General features: G+C 38.4%; 1 protein-coding gene across 1 annotated transcript in view; it reads right to left on the reverse strand.

Moving 5' to 3' along the window:
• The window catches only part of TRPM5 (transient receptor potential cation channel subfamily M member 5), a 52,581-nt gene extending 35,420 nt beyond the window's left edge, over positions 1-17,161 (reverse strand). Inside the window, exons 1-5 of the mRNA XM_030038701.2 lie at positions 16,341-17,161; positions 4,836-4,904; positions 3,232-3,403; positions 2,095-2,275; positions 367-533 (exon numbers count right to left, since the gene is read on the reverse strand). Of these exons, the coding sequence (XP_029894561.1) occupies positions 367-533; positions 2,095-2,275; positions 3,232-3,348 (465 nt within the window). The 5' untranslated portion in view covers positions 3,349-3,403; positions 4,836-4,904; positions 16,341-17,161. The remainder of the gene's footprint in view (positions 1-366; positions 534-2,094; positions 2,276-3,231; positions 3,404-4,835; positions 4,905-16,340) is intronic.
• Positions 17,162-19,887: the final 2,726 nt, after the last annotated feature.

The raw sequence follows: 19,887 nt of genomic DNA on the forward strand, positions 1-19,887 counted from the left end.
TGAAATAGCTTGGAGTAAGTGCTTCTGCAGTAAGTGGACAAGGGAAAAAAATATTAAAGGGACCTTATAATATATGATTTTTTCCCCTGACATTTGTCCTAACTCTGGTCGCTGAGCTAATGTCTAATGCTGTCACCTGCTGGATATTTGCAGAATTGCTGCCAAGTATACTGAGTGCACAGGGCACAAAATCATTAGGGTCTAATACTCTTCCTGCTCTTTATTTCTGTTTTCCCTCAAAGCACACTTTAAACCCCGCTTTTGTTTTTAAGTTAGATCAACGATGTTCTGCCTACTACTTCCAAATTTTGTAAAGGTGCAGCTTCTGAACAATCTTGTCTCATGAATAGAATAAGCGAAAAATACCTTTGTGTTGTCCAGAATTTCTCTGTGCTGGATTTTTCCGAGTGAAGTTATTCCTATGGCAATCACTCTTACTTTGGATGAAGTACTAGCCAGCGCATGATCTCGGACTGCTTGCACTAAGTGTCTTGTTATTCCTACACGTAAAGCACTGGTAAAAATCCAGGCACCTGAAATTATTTTTTAAAAATAGTTAGATAATTTCTTTATAACTGAACATGTTTGTGTGTCAAGTAACATTACTTACAGTACTGGATTTAAGGTTTTTTTAGATAGATAAACTGTAGACAGGTCTTGATGGACTGTAACTTTTAGAATTAAAATACGTACAAAGTACGTAAGACTCTAATAAGGAAAACAAGAAGAAATTATATGCCCAAGCAAATGTGCTTCACATATCATCTGATGCAATGTTGCTATCTTTACTCTTATGTCATACGCTCATCAAGAATGCTGTGTCCAGTCTAGAGTCACTTACTGTCTAAATATGAGCAGAAACATCACTATACCAAGCAGGTCTGATTGTTGCATGAGGAAGAGCAAAGGGATGGTGTGGAGGAAGTTGTTGGCTTGAACCGAGGACTAAACAGTCCCACGCAATCACCTGGTAGCAGAAGAGCTTGGGCATGACCTGCCTAATCTGGTGTTCTCTTTCTCTTGTTCTTGTGTGTGTTGGAGAGTGAATTCTTCAGGAAAGTAAGATTTACAGCAGTATTGTTATGGTGACAAAGAATTTGGAGAACCCTAGGTAAACAGCTAATCAACCTTTTTCAAATATGTAACATAAAGGAACTGGAGATCATGATGCTATCCAGTCTTAAGTATAGAAGGCAGCTGGAGATAAGAGAATGTCTGTGTGGTACAAAAGTAACAGAAAGATCTTGGGTACTGGGCCTCTTCATTAAAAAAGCAAAACTGTTGCAATCTTGTCTAGACCAGTGAAGCTAAACCAAGAGCTCGCTGTGAAATTCTTACAGATATTTTCACTTCATTTTGCAGGCATTTTCATAAAGTTACAGGGGGGAAAAAAAGTCATCTTAAATGAAAGCCACTTCCATGCACATTCCCAGACATTGATTGGTTTGGTTTTGTTTTTAAATGCTTTTCACTACTCTTGTCATTCGTGTGAACAGCCAGGGAGAAAGTGGGCTGACTTATTTTGTGTTATACGTTATCAAAGTCTTTTTGTTTAAACTTGAGTCTAATCATGGGCTGTTTTACTAACAAAGTCTGTTCAGCTCTTAGATTAGAAGAAAACAATATTAAAAAAATAAAAGCTATTGTAACATGATTTTGACTGGTAGCTAAAAAGTGAGAATGGAGAAACCAAGAATTCTTATTCTTGACCTAAATTCACTCTTGTTGAAGTCAAATTGCTATGCTCTCTTAAGAATGATTTTGCTATGGCACCAAAGAAGGAAATATATTTGGTCCTATCTCATGCTATCTTTCTAGTGTCATCTCTGAGGGAACAATGTCAGGTAATTTTACACTTCAGGAATGGTTGCCTAGAGTAATTTGGTTTGAAATAACTTATTTTTGCTATTTCAAATACACTAACTTCCATTTTCAAAGCCATTTAAATACAGGTTGTAGGTTGCATTCAGCAAAGCCTTAAACTTCCAAAAATAATCATGTGCGCAGGCCCATTGACATTGAAAGATCACTGGATACTAGGTGTGAGAATCCAGTAGGAATATAAATTCCTTCTTTAAAGCCTAAAGCACTAACCTGTGCTTTGAGCTGCCTTTATAAGTCCTTTTTTTAAGGTGTCCCGTAGCCAAGGCTTCATCTGGAAATTTTCTTCTTCCCCCACTAAAGAGACAACCAAATTGGGAGCCGGTAGCTTCCATTTGTTGAGCATAACGTCAAATATAATTCCAGGATGAGTGGTACTCGGGACCTTAATAAACTTCAACAAACAAAACAAAAAACCACTGAATGACAATAGGACAGTAGGATACAGTAGAGATATTGTTCATGGTGAATGCAGAGGGAAATTTATCATCAACTTGGTTATTTATGAAAAACTTATTTGAGCGAGACCTGACAGAACTAAATACTAGGATGAATTTAGCAGGCTTCTGTATAATTGTCATCTCACTAATTGGGTCAGTTCCATGGGTTAATTCTGTGTTGCAGACGGACATATTGCTCTCTCCTTTAATGCTGCTATTCCTCTTGAACTGCCTTCAGTTTCATGACAGTCTAGCAAAGCCAAAAAAATTTCTTAGGCGTTTCTTGTTTCTGCACTAGCTGAAATATTTGCCTGATTTCATGTCTGTTTTTTAAGGATGTGTTACATGAATCCATTGCTGCTTCCTGTGCTGTATAAATTTTGGCTTTGTGCTTAAGACTTTATGATGAAACAAAATCTTATGGCAGATTTCTGGTCCTAGGAAGTCCTTCTGCTCTAGCACTAATGTATGCAAGGGACTAGTGAGGAGGTGGGTCTGTCCACGTACATCCTTCTCTGCATATTAGCAGAACAGAGAGAGAGAACTTTAAGGAGAGTCTTGAAATGGCTCAAAAGTATGTTTAAAGTGTTGAAATCCATTGTGATTAATTTTTGGCAAAAAGATGTTAAAACATGGAAATGATGCAAAATGAATGAAGCTGGGCACATGATTTTCTAAAAAATTTTTTTTAAAGGAAAAAGTGATCAACTGTACTTGTAGTGTGTCAGTGCAAGTCAAGTGATTGATTTCTATATATTAGTAGGCCTTATTTTAAATCACATTTATGTTCAGGAAGGTATGGTCCCTACTTTGAGTACAACGTGGTGCCTCACACTGTGCCACATTGACCCTCACTATTACAGTCTCTACGTTTAAAGCTAAGAAGTAACAGCTGCACTCAGTGCTGTACCTTTCCACGTTTCTTCCCAGAAGCTGTGAAGTCTATTTCTCCTATGCAGTATGGTAGTTCTCTTTTGAAAGCTTCCTCTTTGTTAGTGCTGCAGAGCTTGATTTCCATTTCCTCCATTGAATTTGTAAGGTGATCACCAGTAGACCAAGGTGTTCACTGAGATGACAGAAAACTGGAAAATGAGAAACTGTTTAAACTGAAGAGGCCACAAAAATCCATTAATTTACATCTAGCTGAGTTTTTAGTCAAATATTTTACTCTTTTACTATATGCTTATAAGGTTCAGCTAAAATTGCAGGTGTTTGTACCGAATGTTAGATGTTATATACAGGAGGAGGCAGATTCCACACCAAAACTATGTAACTTAAGTTATAAAAAGGCATGAAGGAGTAAGGTGCTCTCGACTCTCATTTAGCAGACAGAAAGCTGAGTTGCAAGGTGCAAGATCCTGCCATCTGGCCAAAGTCATGTGGGGTATCTCAGAGCCCAAAGGTGACCCTAATTCTGCAAGAGAGAAGGAGGAGCCTCAGCCACAAACTATTGCAAGCAAGAGTAGAGCTGTGTCAGTGAGTGTCTGAGTCATGGTTTCTTGATGTTGTTGTGCATCATGCTACTGTGACTTATCCAACATGAACACTAAATAAGTGATGACATTGTATTTTTCTGAAGATACTTTAGGGGAGGTTTATTCTCTGTTTGCTGTAGGAATAGGTTATTTATTCATAAGCCAAAGTATTTAAGGCCAGGCTGTACTCGACAAGAACATACAGTTCAAAAAGGCAGGTCGTTTTCTCTACACGTGGCTACAGGAATGATGGTGAGTAATCTGTCCTAGAGTAAAGGTCATACAACAAGAGTTGTTCTTCTGCATTACATGAGACACTGAAAAGGTCTACTTGCTTTTCCTACGTTCCAGTTTGACTGAACTGATATAACTATGATTTGAAAAATACAGATTTCAACTTGTATGCTTTATTTTGTTTCTTTTCAAAACAAAAGCAATGAAATCGCTTTCTCCCCTCTGCCTTCATCTGCATATTCAAGTACACAGTCAGTCCTTTAAAAAATCCTTGTGATAGTAAGCCAGCAATGGTAATTAACCCTGTATTAACCTTTATTTCCTAGTCCAAGAGATTTGCTGTGGACTTAAAAGTGGGTCAAAGTAGCAAGTCTCTTGTGTGTCTATTAGGATGCTCCAGTAGAGGGAGCAAGCCCTCCAGCTGTTCCCTTGGGCTGGGACGTTTCTTGGGAGCCTGTATCATGGCTGCTTCACCACTACTGCCTCTGTATTTTCTTCTGTTTTCTGTGGAAACGTTGTTTGGAGTTGCCTTTTCTCTTATCTGTGTCTGAAAAGTGGTTATGGGCTCTCTCATGATTTGTTTCCCGTACAGCTATTCTACACCTCTGTATCTACCTCCCAAACTTCTATCAGAGATCACTGCTTTAAAGATGCTGTTCTCATTCTTCTCCCTGCCTGCATGCTAGTCACTTCTGGAGAGAATTGTTTATTCTGAAAACTAGGATAGCAGACCAGTCTCTTTAAAAGTCTTACATAAAAGAAATTCTTTTGGATTATCAATAATGGTAGTCACAACAAAGCCCACCTTTTTGTTTGAGTCCACTTTTCCACTGAAGATGTAGCTTTATCTCCTAAGAGCATAGAAGACAGTATTCTGGGAAAAAATAGTTAATACAGAGTCATAACAACACATTTTGACTATTCTAAAGCACAGAAATCACTTCCTGGAACTTGCTGACAGAACAAAGGATTTGATTAGAAAAAGGTATTCAGGACTGAATTTCCAGGGTACATTTAGTCACCATTCATCACTGTCCTAGATAGTACGCATTTATTTATATCTACACACAAGCAATGAACTTGGAATAGATAGCAATTTAGAGAGTAATCTGATGGTTAATTTGGCCTCATAGATAGGCCCCAAGTGGTTAATTTTGTCTAGTTCTAGATCCTAGCTTGCAAAATTTGATCGTGTGGTTATCCGTGACTTCTCTTTTGGAATAAAGACATTGAGCTGCTGAGATTTATAAGGAATATTCTTGCATTTGGATAATTATTTTTTTCCAGAAATAGCACGTTACTTGATTTTCAGTTTAGGAATTCTGGTTTTCAATGGTAGTGAACAATAGTGAAGGAGACAAAAATAGATAAGATGCAGAAACAGAAGCTTTGTTCACAAGCTTTTATAAGACTGGAAAGTGAGGAAGGCAGCTGGTAACTGGCACTGCACAGGGCACTACTTTTTTTCCTTTTTTTTTTTTTTTTAAATCAGTCTCTGAACCATGACATTAGATACTGAGAGCTTATTTTGGGGAAGTATTACTCCATCTTTCCATCCTGTTCTTACACCACTTCTTCAGCATTCCTGCAGGCTGCTGTCTGTAATGGGATACAGAGCTAAATGGAATTTGTTATGATCTTCTACAGCTGTTTTTGTGTTCATATTCCAAGCCAGGAAGACTTCCAGTGTCAAGAGCAGAAAAGTGGTAGTGACAGAATGGCAAAACAAGTCCAAAAATTATGCAGGATTCTGAATAGTATCGATGCAAGAATATAATGTAGCCCTATATGGAGCTGAGAATCTACACTAGATGAGATCCTGGACTATTATGGAGTGATATTTCCTAAGTTTCTGCATGCAGCTTTCAGGAGCTTTTACAGGCAAAGCCAATGAGCAATGCCAAGTAGCTTACTGCTTTTTGGTTTTGTTTGCTGGGTGTTTTGTTTGGTTTGGTTTGGTTTGGTTTTGGTTTTAGTGAGATTTGACACTTTGACAGTTTTTCTTGATTTATCTTCTACCTGTTGTTTGACTTCCAAGGAATAAATACTGTGACTTTCAGTATGATTGCAGTAATGTACAGGTGCAAACGTTCCATGTCAGTGCAATGTTCCACCCAATGGTGCTAACGGAGCAAGGAAATGTTGCTTTGGTATTTAAAGGGGTGGGGAAGAAGATTTTAAAGGCTGCTCTATAGATATTATACAAGAGGGAAAAAACAAAACCAGGAGTTCCTTTATATTATGAATGTTGCAAAATCACCAGAAAAAAACCTGCTGCATAAGATTTGCAGATGTGGTTCTTAAGCACAAAGGCTGACCGCATTAAATATTTCCTTACCTTCCTCTATAGCTGTCTCAGCTACTGCAGTGTAACCCCTTGCTGTTATGGGCAGAAGCACAGAACACTGCATGGATCTGTTCAAGTACTGCACGTCGCCTTACCACTGCTTTGCACTGCGGTGGAGCTTCACTACATACTGATCAGTCAGCATACAGACTGCATTATGTCTCTAATATTTGAATATATATTCAAAAGATGATATAGTCAGCGCTCTCATTTCCCCCTGGATTGTTAAGGCTTCTGTTCTTAAAAAGCATGTGGACATTTCACCCAGTGTCCTCTAACAAGCAAAGTAAGCATGTATTAACAAACTATGTAATATAATTACAGTTTTTTGGAGTGCCTTTCTCCTGGGTTTAATTCAGCCTTGTTCTGCTTGGTTCCAGCTTTCATGTAAGTCTCTAGTGGTTTCAGGGGCTATTGCTTTGAGACTTCAGGCTGTACTAGATTGCAAGTGTGTCAGGTCACAGTAATTGGGTCAAATCTTTGTGGTCGAAGTCATGACATTCCACTGCTGTCAGCTTAACTATGGTCAGCTTGCATCACTATAACATCACAGAGTATTGTTTAATTGCAAGGGTCTGGAATAGGTCCATGCCTTGCGAAAGAATAGGCTGATAGCCAGAAAGAGGAACATGGTTTAAGCACTTTTTGGATGAGAGGAAAGGTAGGGAGGAAAGCAAAGAAGAGATAAAGGCTATAAACACAGCTGGATGAAAAACCAATGGCGGATGACCAGTACTTCTTAATCTTCTCCCTTTCCATATACTATTTTCTGTTAAACTTTTTAGAAAATTCCCACTTTTATCCTAATACTTAAAGTTTTTCCCCCTCCATTATCTCTGAGAATGCCATTGTATTAAATTTGATGAAAAGATTGCTTAAAGGCAAGCAATCAGAAATACTTAAGGGGTGGCGGGGCAAGCCACAGAAATCTTGCCTGCCCCAATGTGTGCATTCATATTTTATATTTTGTGTACATATGTATATATCAAGCTATCTTTAGTTCTGGTTCAGACTTAAGTACAGATTTTTCTATCTAGGCTGCTGCTACATGTTTGAGTTTGTAGGCCAAATTCTGTCCTAGATGTTCCCATTGACTATAAATACAAACATCTATGGAAAGAATGTACCTCTAATGATTACCAGATTTGAAATATAACCTAGAAAACTATTTCTAACTAGCAAAGCAAGTTAAGACAATTATGAGGAAAAGAAAATTGCCAGTTCCACCTACATCTGGAAATGTGAGTCAATGTCATTTACATTAGGGATGGCCTGATTAAATCATTCCAGGTGTCAGCCAGTCTAATGAATCATTATTTCTTTAACCTCATAAATGGAAGCTGTTAGAATTTTACCATTGTACAGCCAGTGCTTGTGCTGCTGGAGTTTTCAGGTCCTAATGCTGTTTAGTCCTTCATTTGGGGTGGTCCTAACTTCTCATTTGGGCATTCTAGATTGCTAGGATGTAGCAAATTGGCAGGGAGGTGTAACTTCAGGGGGACAGTTGTGATGGCTGTAGGGAAGCTCTACAAGGGGGATGCCTGCAGAGATTCTTTCCTGAAGGATTTATCCAGAAAAAGTGATGAGATAAGAGCCACAGAGAAACATTTTGACACCTATGTACATCCCTTTCTGTACTGTTCTGCCTCCTGTCTCTGCTTCTTCACCCCTCCTCTGCCATGCCTTCTCTCCTCAGCCTCCTTTTCCCCTACAACTTCTCTTGCTGTTTCCCCCAGCTTTCCATGGATTCTTTCTAGCTATTGTCACTGCCGCTTAGCCCGCTGTGGATGTGCAGCTCTTCTTCCTTGTGTGGTAACAAATGACAGATGGTTCACCTCCAGATGGGTGACAAGAATATGCGTCCGTTTCATCCTTCCTTTAAACTTTAACCAGGGTTAGGCTGTATGTATGGAAGGAAGAGAGGTCAAATTTGAGCCTTTCAAACATATCTTGTGAAAATGGGCCCAGTCAAGGGATGGCTTGACCTCAATTGTTGTCTTCAGGGGTAATGGTTTGACTAAGAGAGTAGGCGTATGGTAGTCATTACCTCTCAGGACTTAGCAGCAGTAAGAATTCTCCTTCATACTAGCACGCTGATCAGCAGGCTGGGACACACCCTGGCTTTTAATCACTATCAAATTCTTCCACCCACTCAAGGAGTACATTTGAATATGTAGGTGAAATGATTAAATATAGAAATACAGTAGGCCCAGTATTGTTGATGTTAAATCCGTCACAAAGCTCCCCCTTAGCTTCAGTGGCAGATGGAGCAAATCCATTGGTTTATAAACTTCAAAGGAAGCTTTCATGTGGAGCAAAAGAAAACTACAGCAATTACTATGCCCTTACTAGTGCAGGGTGAGCTAGCAATCCTAACGAAAAGTGAGCCTTAACTATTGGTCAGAAAAAGAGAGGGCTCACAGTAATGGTGCAAGTGAATAGTAAGGGGGAAACTGTAGTGGCAACAAATACAATGAACTTCGCTTGAGCAGGAACCATCAGCTTCCAACACGCGTAATGGGATACCATTGGCTGAATTGCAGTCCTGTTGGAAAGGATCTAAGGGTTACAAACAGGGCAAACGTAAGTGAGCAATGCTATGCTGTTCTTGCAAGAGAGGAGTGCCATATAGGACAGTATAAACCAGATAGCCTGTGTGGAGTCACTCAGCTGTTCATCAGAAGAGCTTTAGCTGCAACATTCTGTTTGGGTTTGGGTGCCAGGTTTCAAGGGAATTACGGACCAGCTGGAGAAGGTTTGAGCAGGAGAAACAAGAAGGACAGAGATCTTGCACTAAAAGAGAAGGAAAGCTTGAGCAAATTAGAATTGTGTAAGCAAAAGCAGACAAGACTGCAGGAAGGGAAAAGGAAGAATGTAATAGCCTACCAGTGCAAAAGGAGGATAGGAAAGATGTGTTCTTTATATTTGTGGCTAGAACAGCAACAGGCTCAAAGAAAGAATGGTAACAAGGCTGCCCGGGGATGCAATAGTAACCACGCTTGGAGGAATACTTTCTTGGAAAGAATGAAACCCTTCTACCACTGGTTAAGGAGCAAGTAAAGCAGCCAGGCTACAGTCCTCAATTGTGATGGAGTCTGTATATCGTGACCCAAAGAACTTGATGTTAACCTGCACGTTATTGCAACCCTAAGAACTGGAGATGCATCTGCAGCTCAGATCCTCAAGATACACATATGCTTATGTAACTTTACTAATGGAAATGTTCCTACTGACTTTAGTGCAAGTACTCACTCAAGGAAAATTGCATCAGTGAGTTTACTGGGCCAGTGCCAGCAATAATGTAATGGAATTACTTGCTTTCAGTAGTAGCCACGTTTTCATTCCTGTTTTGAATTAAAACATAATAAATATGAAAAACAAAGCAGATGCAGGGGATCAGAATAAAGAAAACCAGAGAAGTGAAGGGCAGAGTAAAGACTGTAAAATTCATATTCAATTTCAGCCTGTGCTCCAAAGATTAATTGGATGGACTCTAACTGGTGTGTATGTTTAAGTGTGAAGAAACAAACCCAGTATTTTAATCAAGGGTAAATGCAATGGAGAAGGGGAGGTATGAAAAGGCATTAACTAGAATCTAGGAAGGGAAAAATATCTAAACCTGCTGTGGGAATATAAATATATGATATGAGAAAAAAACAAGTATTTGTTAGGGAAAATAAATGCATATGTATCTGTGTGAGAGACTGATGTATATACATCTATGTGCAATTATACACGTTATCTTGCTTATATTTATGTTGCAGCTTTGGAAAATGTTTGTCAGGAATTAGCACATTCAAATTCTGGTAATGATGCATGAAATGTTTCTGCATCACAGCCTAATGACAAAGCAGAATCATCTGCCATGATTGCCAAGGAATTGCTAAATAAAGCATAAAGACCTAGGGGTGGTGAAATACACCAGCAGAAATTATGACCAGCTGTCCTGCATAGGGCTTTGTCATGCTGTAGCAAATAAATCTTTGAGAATTGCACAAATAGAAAAAGGGGACAAAAGAAATTTGACCGTCACGACAAGTGCAACTTGAACTGTAGTACACTATACTTCTCTCGTGTTTGGACAGGAGGGCTAAGAAAAGTTATTAACTGCCAGAGATAAGAGCTGGAGGGATGCAACAAGTACACAGCAAATAACCTATGGGAAGGTTTCTCCATACTTTGACTAGGACAGAGAGAGAGAGGCTAGTTGAGGTTGACGGCAACCTTGGGAATGCATTTGCTAACCAGAGGTTTTACGAGTTTGCAGACACAGACCCAGATAGGGGCGAACATTAATAGAAACAAGGAACTTGAAGCAAAATCACGCGAAGAAGTGAAGCATAGGAGTGGCCTAGTAAAATAGAAGTTTGGGTTACGTTTCCAGGTATGTGAATTGGCCCCACTCGAAGCTTTCAAAAACATCAGTGTTGTCAGTTTCCTTTCTAGAACAGCAGATGTTATAGAATGTTTTTTTTCAAGTAATTCCTCCTTACTGTATCTGTGCATAGTCAATAATCAGAACAAAATGTCAGAGGAGGAAAAAATTATTTTAAAAACCCCATCAACAACAGCAAGCTATAAAAAGATGTGTGGGAAGACAGCCTTGTTACTGAACCAGTGTAGGCTTTGTTTTAACGTTTCTAGGGTAGGCCTCTGGAGCCAGGACACAAGGATGCGGGGCAAATCAGGTATTCACAGGAGTCTTCCCACTAGTTTCTAGGAGAGTGGATTATGCTTTGGTTTGGATAGGGTTAGCACCAAGCCTTTAACAAATGAATGTGCAAAATGCTAATGCAAATATAGGTACTTTGTCTTTTTTGTTTCTGTCTTCATCTGTTTAACACAGTAAAGAGCAGCAGAGGCTATTTGAATAATGTACTTCTGAGTTTGCAGAAATTTGCATACGGATGTCAGCCAGTGAATTTCATAGAAGTGAATTTATTCTGGGGAGAAAACTGGAGGGGGTGGAGAGGTGATAAAAGGGAAATGTAGACATCAGGGAAGTAAACAATGGAAGGAGCAGGTGGAACAGATGAGAGAAAACACACAGCAACACTGCTTGATTAAAATAAAGAAATTGGCTGTGCTTACATAGCATATTGTATATGGTGTGTGGGGGGAGGCTGACACTAGCTTCAAATACTCCTGGACCTTCACTGCTCTGTTCCCACAGCATGGCATGCCACTTTGAAGCTGTGCCAACACAACTCTTTGTGTGGCCTCACAGTGAACCAGATTGAGTGCACTTAAAAAGAACTCATTTTTGCCAGGTCATTTTTCAGCAAAATCAGTTCACTAATGTGGTATACAGCATGACACGCAAACTCCTGAAAATAATGTATTGCGAAACCACAGCCATAGTTCATGCTGAAAGAAAATACAAGAATGTGGGAATAGTTCCAATTCAGAACAAGTGCTTCAGGAAGGGCAATGTTCAGATAAGGCAGACAAAACCATACCTGAAAATTTTAGTTGAAGCTGGATGGTACGTGGACACTGGCAAATGAGTACTATTGAAAGCAAAGGGCACGATGAATACTACTGAAAGCAGAAGTATTAGAAAATAAAAAGGACCACCATGTGGGAACTGGAAAGGCTTGAAATAATCTAGTGTGGTTTTGCCCAGATCAACTAGTATTTTTCATTTGTTAAGATCTTAATATATCATACTTGTAGAATCTGCAAAAATTCACAAATGTTTTTCTTGATGCCAACAGCTGACTTCACAAAGTTAGCCTTTAGGATTAAGCTAAGTACAAATATTTACAAACTCCACTTTACAAGCTATGCTAAAATAATCTTTACCTCTTTGCAAGTCTGTCATGTGTGCAGGTTTTTTTTTCGTTTTTGTTTGTTTGTTTGTTTTGGTTTTTTTTTGTTGTTGTTTTTTGGTTTTTTTTTCATGCCTGTAGCCATGCATTCTTGTATAGACAAGACCAATTTTTACAGGGAAAAAAAACCCTTCACTGTGTTTCCCTGTGGGACTGCTTTCATCACCTCCTATTTATAAGAGCTTGTTCTGTGCTTTAGGCAAATTTTGTGAGCTCGAAGGGGAAGTATATTCAAAACCAAGAATCTCTTTTGCATAAACCATATACAAGGTGTACTTTGAGAATTCCAAACCTTAGGACAATAATTTAGTCTGTTTTGTTTAAGTACAACAAAACTGCAGACACAATTTTGCACTTAGTGCATTGTGCAAAAATGGAAATGGCAAAATTGTTCATCAACTGTTCTAAGTTTTTCTCCCTTGATAAGACATGAATCTTTCTCTGTCTTTTCCATTAACTACAGAACTGAAGTTGCATTTGGATGTGATTGTGAATTTCAGCAAGTCTTGGGCTAAAGCACCCGAGTTCACTGGGCCATGTTGCACCCTTAGAAATCAGACCCACTAAATGCACTATGATGTATTTTGTAAATCTTTTTTCAGAAATTTGTACTTCTTGCATATTGCAAGCCCTGACAACCCTAGATTTTAAATATATGCCTATTGCCCACTACAAGGAAGCCTGCCCTTTCTTTTTTCCTCTGGATAGTATTGATTTTTAACTCACAGTGGCAGCAAATCATAGCCAATTTGGTCTTTGGCAGTCTTCCTCAGGTTACTTATCAGATAGGTTCAGATCAGATCCAAATGAATGAGGAGACTATAAAACTGCAAGGCACAGAAGAAAGTGTCTGAACGTGGCATATAGATGAAAATGGTTGACCTAAGGTTGTTAAGAACGGCTTCAGTGTATAGGAGAAAGGGACCTCACTTGTTCTTGAGTTTCCCAAACATATAAGAATATCTCTGCCTGCAGATAGACAAGAGGCATGTGCTGGCACAGGGATTCCAAGTCTATCAAATTCACTGTGTGCTAAAAGCCTCTGTTGCTTCCCCATAGACACATACTTTCCCTATATCTTTAACAGTTCTGCTGGCAGGTGTACTCATGGAAATAACCAGTTATAAGCAGGAGGTAAATCTTCAAACATAATTAATTCTGTGCTTGACAGAGGTTAACATGCTGTAGGAGAGAAATAGAATAACAGATGCTTTCCTTCACTTGATGTTTATACACATTCAAGTATTACCCTGGTCAGTTTTTTTCCTGCTTGCAACCTCTGCTTTTTATTGAGATGAAACTTGGAGGTGCAGGAATGAACAAGAATATTTATAAAAATTCCCTGTCATCTCTAAAGATTTGCTCCATAACTGACCAAACTGATTTGTAAATCATAGATTAATTTTACTCTTCTCAGATGGCTGTAAGGAAGCTATATGCAACAAAAGATATCCTCTCTTAGACAGTGATTTTGTTGTTGTTGTTTGTATTTCATCATGGCTTCTTTAAGTTTACAGTCAAACCAGCCAACAAAACCATTAAGCCTTATATGCCTCCTGACTACTCTAGAAATACCTTTTCCTCTTCAACAACTGAACTTTCTGAGTTGTGTTAAACTGGCTTCTGCCTCACCCAGCATAATTTGGTCCTGAAAAGAGCAATTACAGAGCAAACTTGCTATTGCAAGGGATGCTTCCCCCGCTTCATTTCTACAGTGTGTAATACAATGTTGGGTGGTTTGGGGTTTTGGAGGGGGGTTCAATACCTGTAGATCCAAGGTGCTGTGATGAGAGAAAAAACCAAACAAAATCCCACTATATCAATCCAGTTTCTATAGATGGAACTCTACAGGGAGGTGGATAGATGCACAGTTTCAGTAAAGAAAGTGCAAGGTCCTGTTTTATCATAGTAGCAATGTAGCTACAGATCTCGAATACATGATGCTATGCAGGGACAAGTTTTGTAGTGCTCTAATATACCACAACTTTAATGAGATGCCTTACTGTTATACTTGCGACACAGACAAGGCTCTTCTCTAGAAAATGGAATACTTAATATATGAAAGAGGTGATGAATTTTTATCTGTCACAAAAAGAGATTTTAAAGAAGTCCCAATTACTCCAAGCAACCCATACAATCAAGATGCCCTTAGTAGTTAAATAAAACTAGAAATATGCTTACACTTCATGGTGCTGTCACAGATTTCCTCAGACGAGCAAACAGAAGCTTAAATCAGCTACCCTGACAAGTAAGCTTTTTGTTCCAGGAAGTTAAAAAGTTTCACAGTTGATGCTAGATTCATGAGCCATCTCCTCATAGGTTATATCATGGTGTAGCACTATGTAGGAGGCAAGAGCTGAGAATAGCACTTCAGTAATTACTACGTTGTCAGAGGTGCTTATGTTTGACATTTAACAGAATTCCTATTCATATTTCTGTTATAACGTTGAATCATAACATAGCTGGGGTAAAGCTTTTACAATTACGAGAGTGTGGAGCTATGTATTGAGGATATAACAGTGCTATTTACAGTTGTTTAAAAAAACGAATAAAACACATGTAGATGAACATGTAACTTCTAGCTAATTACATAATGCAAGTCTAGAAAAGATTAAAAAGCCACTTTCTCACCTGCCACAAGTCTCATGAAAACAGCTAAAAAGTAGAACTCTATAGAATTATTGGCTACAGAAGTGCAAAGTTAAAATGTAGCTATAGAAATGCATAACTTCTACTATTACTATCAGTATGCTGTGTCCTATTCCACATTGGCTATGAATATAATATTGATGAAACAAAAACATAGGTAGTGTAAAATGCTGAATAATATTAAATATAAAACTGAAGCAGGCTACATACTCATCTGGGGTGATACTGATTAGCAGACCTTCAGTTTACTTCTATGAAGGTCTTAAAAAGCCTGTTTTGAAGATAATAGACCTGGTGCTTTGAGAATGCATGTACCTAATTTTATTTACATGAGCAGTTCCCTTGAGCTATCCGTTAGAATAAAAAGAATTATGCAAAGTTCAAAGAATTTACCAAAGACAAGGATGACTTCCACCTTTATTATTTATTGATTTTATTTTTTTTAACTCACTAGGAGAAGATGCTTTCCCAGATGAAGATGAAAAGTTAATGAAGAATCAAATTAGCCAAATTCTGGCTTGTCAGAATTTCTGGCTGTGTTCCCCGTGATCCCGTCTAAATGTAGAGTCTTTCCAGGCAGCTGACTGCCTTTTACCAGAAACCTTCAAATAAAGAGGTTTTTTTCTACCTTAACTCTGTGACCTAACATTCAGATAATCTGCTGTTCTGAATGCAATCTCGTAAAATAAAAAATTACATGAAAAGTTTAGAAAAGCAAATATTAAAATAGACATAGAGCTGAGGACATCATCTGTGCCCCAAGATACTGTTGGGAATTGTCTTCAGGGGCTGAGGATGAGACAACAGTGAACACATGCAAGAGGAAAATGGACTAGCACAGTGTACAGGTATGTTAGTGCATGCTCATGTCCTTAACTCATGGGGCTGGTAGAAGAATCCCTTGGAGCAGAAACCTACAGTGCAGGAGAGTATAAGTCATGGGTCCACCTCTGTACTTTGCTGTCTCAGAAAGAGCTGTATAGTAGGCAACTGCCTGACTGTAATAGTTCTGCAGTCTGCTAATATCAGGCCAAAACAGTAGCCAAGGATCAGCTAGATACAAGAGTCTATGAAGTTTCAAAGGATTATTCCTAGTGCAAGCTAAAAGGTTGTCTAAACAGTGGAGAGCACAATAGTAGAACATTGCTGACGTCTAATTGCAGGATGGGACAAATACAGTAAGTTAGCTACTGTTAATGTAAGAAAGCCAAAGTACTGAACAGAAGAAACACCACAGAAAGCAATCTACAACATAGACAAAGGACAGCAACAAATAGCTTGTGAAATTCCTGATACAGAAAATCTGGAAGTTTTACATATACTTCATTATTAAAAAGGAAGAAACAATAGCAATGACTGTTTTATATTGCTGCTGATCACTCACAGATGATGAAGGGGAAATGAAATGAGGAGTAAGTAATGATCTCTTCTTGGTTGAATCACAATCATCTCTTAATATACGTAGTATAGTTAGTGATCCTACCTGCTGGCTGTCCTTTGCAACAGGCATGACCATCCATCTGCAGGGATGAAGTTGCATTGAGGTGGCTGTTGTTACCAGTGGTATTTGCTGCTGCTCCCTTTTCCTGTTTGGGAAGAGGAAGATGTTACCAGATTACTTGGCACGCCAGTCCCTATGACAATAAAAGTAAACATTGCTAGTGTATAATGGTATCGATAGCTCTTCTCTGGGATGAAAATAAGCCCCGTGAAACAGATGGAGATGCAAATAATAAGCATTTCTCTGCAGCAGTAGTGAAGCATAGAGTTATCAGAAAGAGACAACCAGCAGGAATGGACTTCAGCTGTGAATGTATTTTCTAAATTACCTTTTCAAATTATTGCAATAACTTGGATGTTGAGTAACTGCATCAGTAACTAATCCTTCATTCCCTTTGAGAAGAGTTACATGCTTTCCCCAGCTACAGAAATCTTTAGCAAATTTCCCAGAGCACATGTGTGCAGTCTAAGTGCTCTCTTAATGATTAGGTTTCCAAACAAACTGTCCGCTTATCTCCACAGATAACTTCAAATTTTGGTGCACAGCATGTCAGCTCTAAAAGTTAATTCATTTAAGGGATTTATTCTGTATTTAGAGTGCAAATGTTGCATCACCATACTTCCTTAGGTAACTTGCCTATGGGGCTTTCTTGATATATAACAGACCTCATTTGGTATAAATTATCGCAGCTCAGTTGGCTGCTGTGAATCAAAGCTACTTTGAAGCAGCCAATGATATGCCCAAGCTTTTCAATTTTTGCATGATCATAGTAATGTGTTTCTTCAAATGTTTTTGTCCTTCACTATCAGAATAAGTGGTATGATTCCTATATGTTTGTACTGGGGCTTTGGGGTTTTTTGGCACAAGTTCATGTACGCCATAAATATTCAGTGTCCTCAATACAGAATTTGCTGTTTTCATAGGCTTTATATTTGCCTTTCTTCTGCAAGTCTGGATTCCTTTGTGCTTTGTTTCTAAAACTTTTAGAAAATGTATCTGTGACACATCCCTTTGATTAGAAAATAAAGTGACATAAACCAGTCAGATATCCAAATTCTATCTGTTCAAGAGAACAGCAGATTTTGTTTCTCTCATGATGACCTGTGTAATTATTCTGGATTGCTTTAAAATTTCCCTTATATGTTCATACGTCACTATTTTTAAGTAACCATGTTTCTGTTAATGCTTATATTTCTAGAAATAGAATTGTATTAAATTCCATTACATCACAGTCATAAAAAGTCCGTTATCTTTGATCTTTGTTACAACAGTTACAGTCACTTGAAGTATAAAAACCTGAAATTAAGCAGGTCCTTAATTAAGGAATGTTCTCTGAAAGCTGGACTGGATTGTAACGTATGGTGTTGAAGCCAGTGGCTAGTTTTGTCCAGATTTGACTAATGGTTTTGTCAGAAAGCACTAGGTGCTGAGACTGTGAAAGTCATAGCCCAAGCAGAAGTTCTTCTCTAATGCAGAACTGAGTGGTTTGCTTAGGTTAATCTACAGTTAAGGAGCAATACTGGGTCTGAGGCTAAACTCTTCGTGTACCAGACCCTGAGTAAGACCATCTTAATCCCTCCTGGACTATTCTTCTGTAAGTGTCTTCTCTATTGAAATTTTGTATGTTTTTATTTTTCTAAGTACTATTTAAACTGCGGTATTCTGTCAGGTAAACTTTTTTTTTTTCTTCTCATTTTCTCCTTTCTGCTCAAAGCAGATGTGTTTATTATTAACCCATTTCCTAGATAGTTTCATTACCTTTTCTGGAGAGTTCTAATAAGTCTTCCTGGCCACTTGGACCAGTCATCACACCTATGTAGCTGTCTCCCTTCCTGGTAACTTTCCAGCCTTCATATCAACCTGCTAAGAGGGAAATAATGCTTGAATATGAAGATTCATAATTGATTACTATCTTACAGATGCTCGAGATTAAAAGTTTTGTAAGCTGTTGAATGCACCTGCTATAGTGCAGATTCATGACACTGTTTATTCAGCTCTTCCTACTGTCTTGCTCACACTGCCAGTGTATGTGCAATGACTTATTACTTAATTCCTTTGTCTTATAAGGTGAAACTTTCATTTGAATGTTTATTGAGTTGAACTGTGTCTTCTAACATAACATCTGAGTTGCTGCGTCTTCAAGAGATTCCCATTTCTCCCCCTTCGATTATTAACCCCAGCCATTGATGTGGTGATGGGCTGTGTTTGTTTTTAGTTTGTACAATGGTTGGCCCATAACTTAAATGATCAGTGTAATTGGCGACAGCTATGTCTGTTACTATGTGGCTGATAAGCCAGGTTATGTCCATTTCTGTGTTTGTTCACGTGGAGAAGTTTCACAGCAATGGCAAATGCAAGGAAGAGGAAGAATCTCTGTATAGTATCAGCAGCAGTTAAAGCATTCATTCAAGTTTGTGTTTCCATTCAAAACACAATGTCTTGATTTTAAATCCCAATGTTTATTAGTTCTGTCTGCATACCAGAGCTTTGTATGGTGTTCCAAAGCATCCCTACCTTTATACTGACTAATCCTGTTTCTCCTCTTCCCCAGCAAATCTGGGTGCTTAACATGCAACTGCATTTATCATCACAGCTACAAAGGAGGACAGTGCTATTATCCCATTTACAAATTAAGAACCTGAGGCACAAATAAGAACAATGACACGCCAGAGGTCACACAGGAAGTCTGTGGGACAACTGGGAGCTGAACTCTGGTCATTCAAGTCCGAGGTTAGAGACTGGAACTTTCCTCTTTGATAGAGGACTGAAAATACCTTCTTAAATTCAATATACTTACAGGAATTTGGTGCTCTCTTTGATAACTTCTTACTATTTATTATGTAAATCTGGGTAATGTATCAAGTTAAAGTCCTGCCTATTTTAATTTGTTTTCTTTTTTTCCTTTTGCATTGGCAGCTACCCATCAAACTACTATGTTTATTAGGGTTTAATTTTCATGTATCATTGTTTATAATGGTAAATGTAAAATATTATGCTATTCTCTTTCAAGTATTTGTGTAGATTATTAACAGAAGTCAAATCACAGACATGTTTTCAATGGGAAACATGGGCTAAGCCATCAGCCTTTTTCTTAGAAAATACTCTCATGTTCTCTACTCCGTCACCAGCATTTTGGGAGTCCTAAACTACTAGTGCAGGAGATACTATAGTTTTACAAGTAGTGTAAAGAGATTCATCTGCTGTTAAGCATAATCTACAACACCATGTCAAAACTGGACAGGAGGGCCCTCTATATTGAAAAGACCCTGCAAAGACCATGTAAATCAGTACTGAAAAGATGCTAGGGTCAGATCCCCAGCTGCATCAAATTACCATATTATAATTCAGTTTATAGCAGATAAGTAAATGAGTTGTATTTTGGGTTTTGTTACATCAAAAGAAGTCACTGAGTCACCCTCCCTTTACAGTATCAGGTCTCCTGTATTCAAAAATAAGATAATTTCTATAAGCCACTTTGTCCTATTTCTTCCCTAGCTTAAAATGTAACACTTCAATGAACAATTCTGTT

Source organism: Aquila chrysaetos, chromosome 16 (genome assembly GCF_900496995.4).
Source record: "Aquila chrysaetos chrysaetos chromosome 16, bAquChr1.4, whole genome shotgun sequence".
Lineage (NCBI taxonomy): Eukaryota > Metazoa > Chordata > Aves > Accipitriformes > Accipitridae > Aquila > Aquila chrysaetos.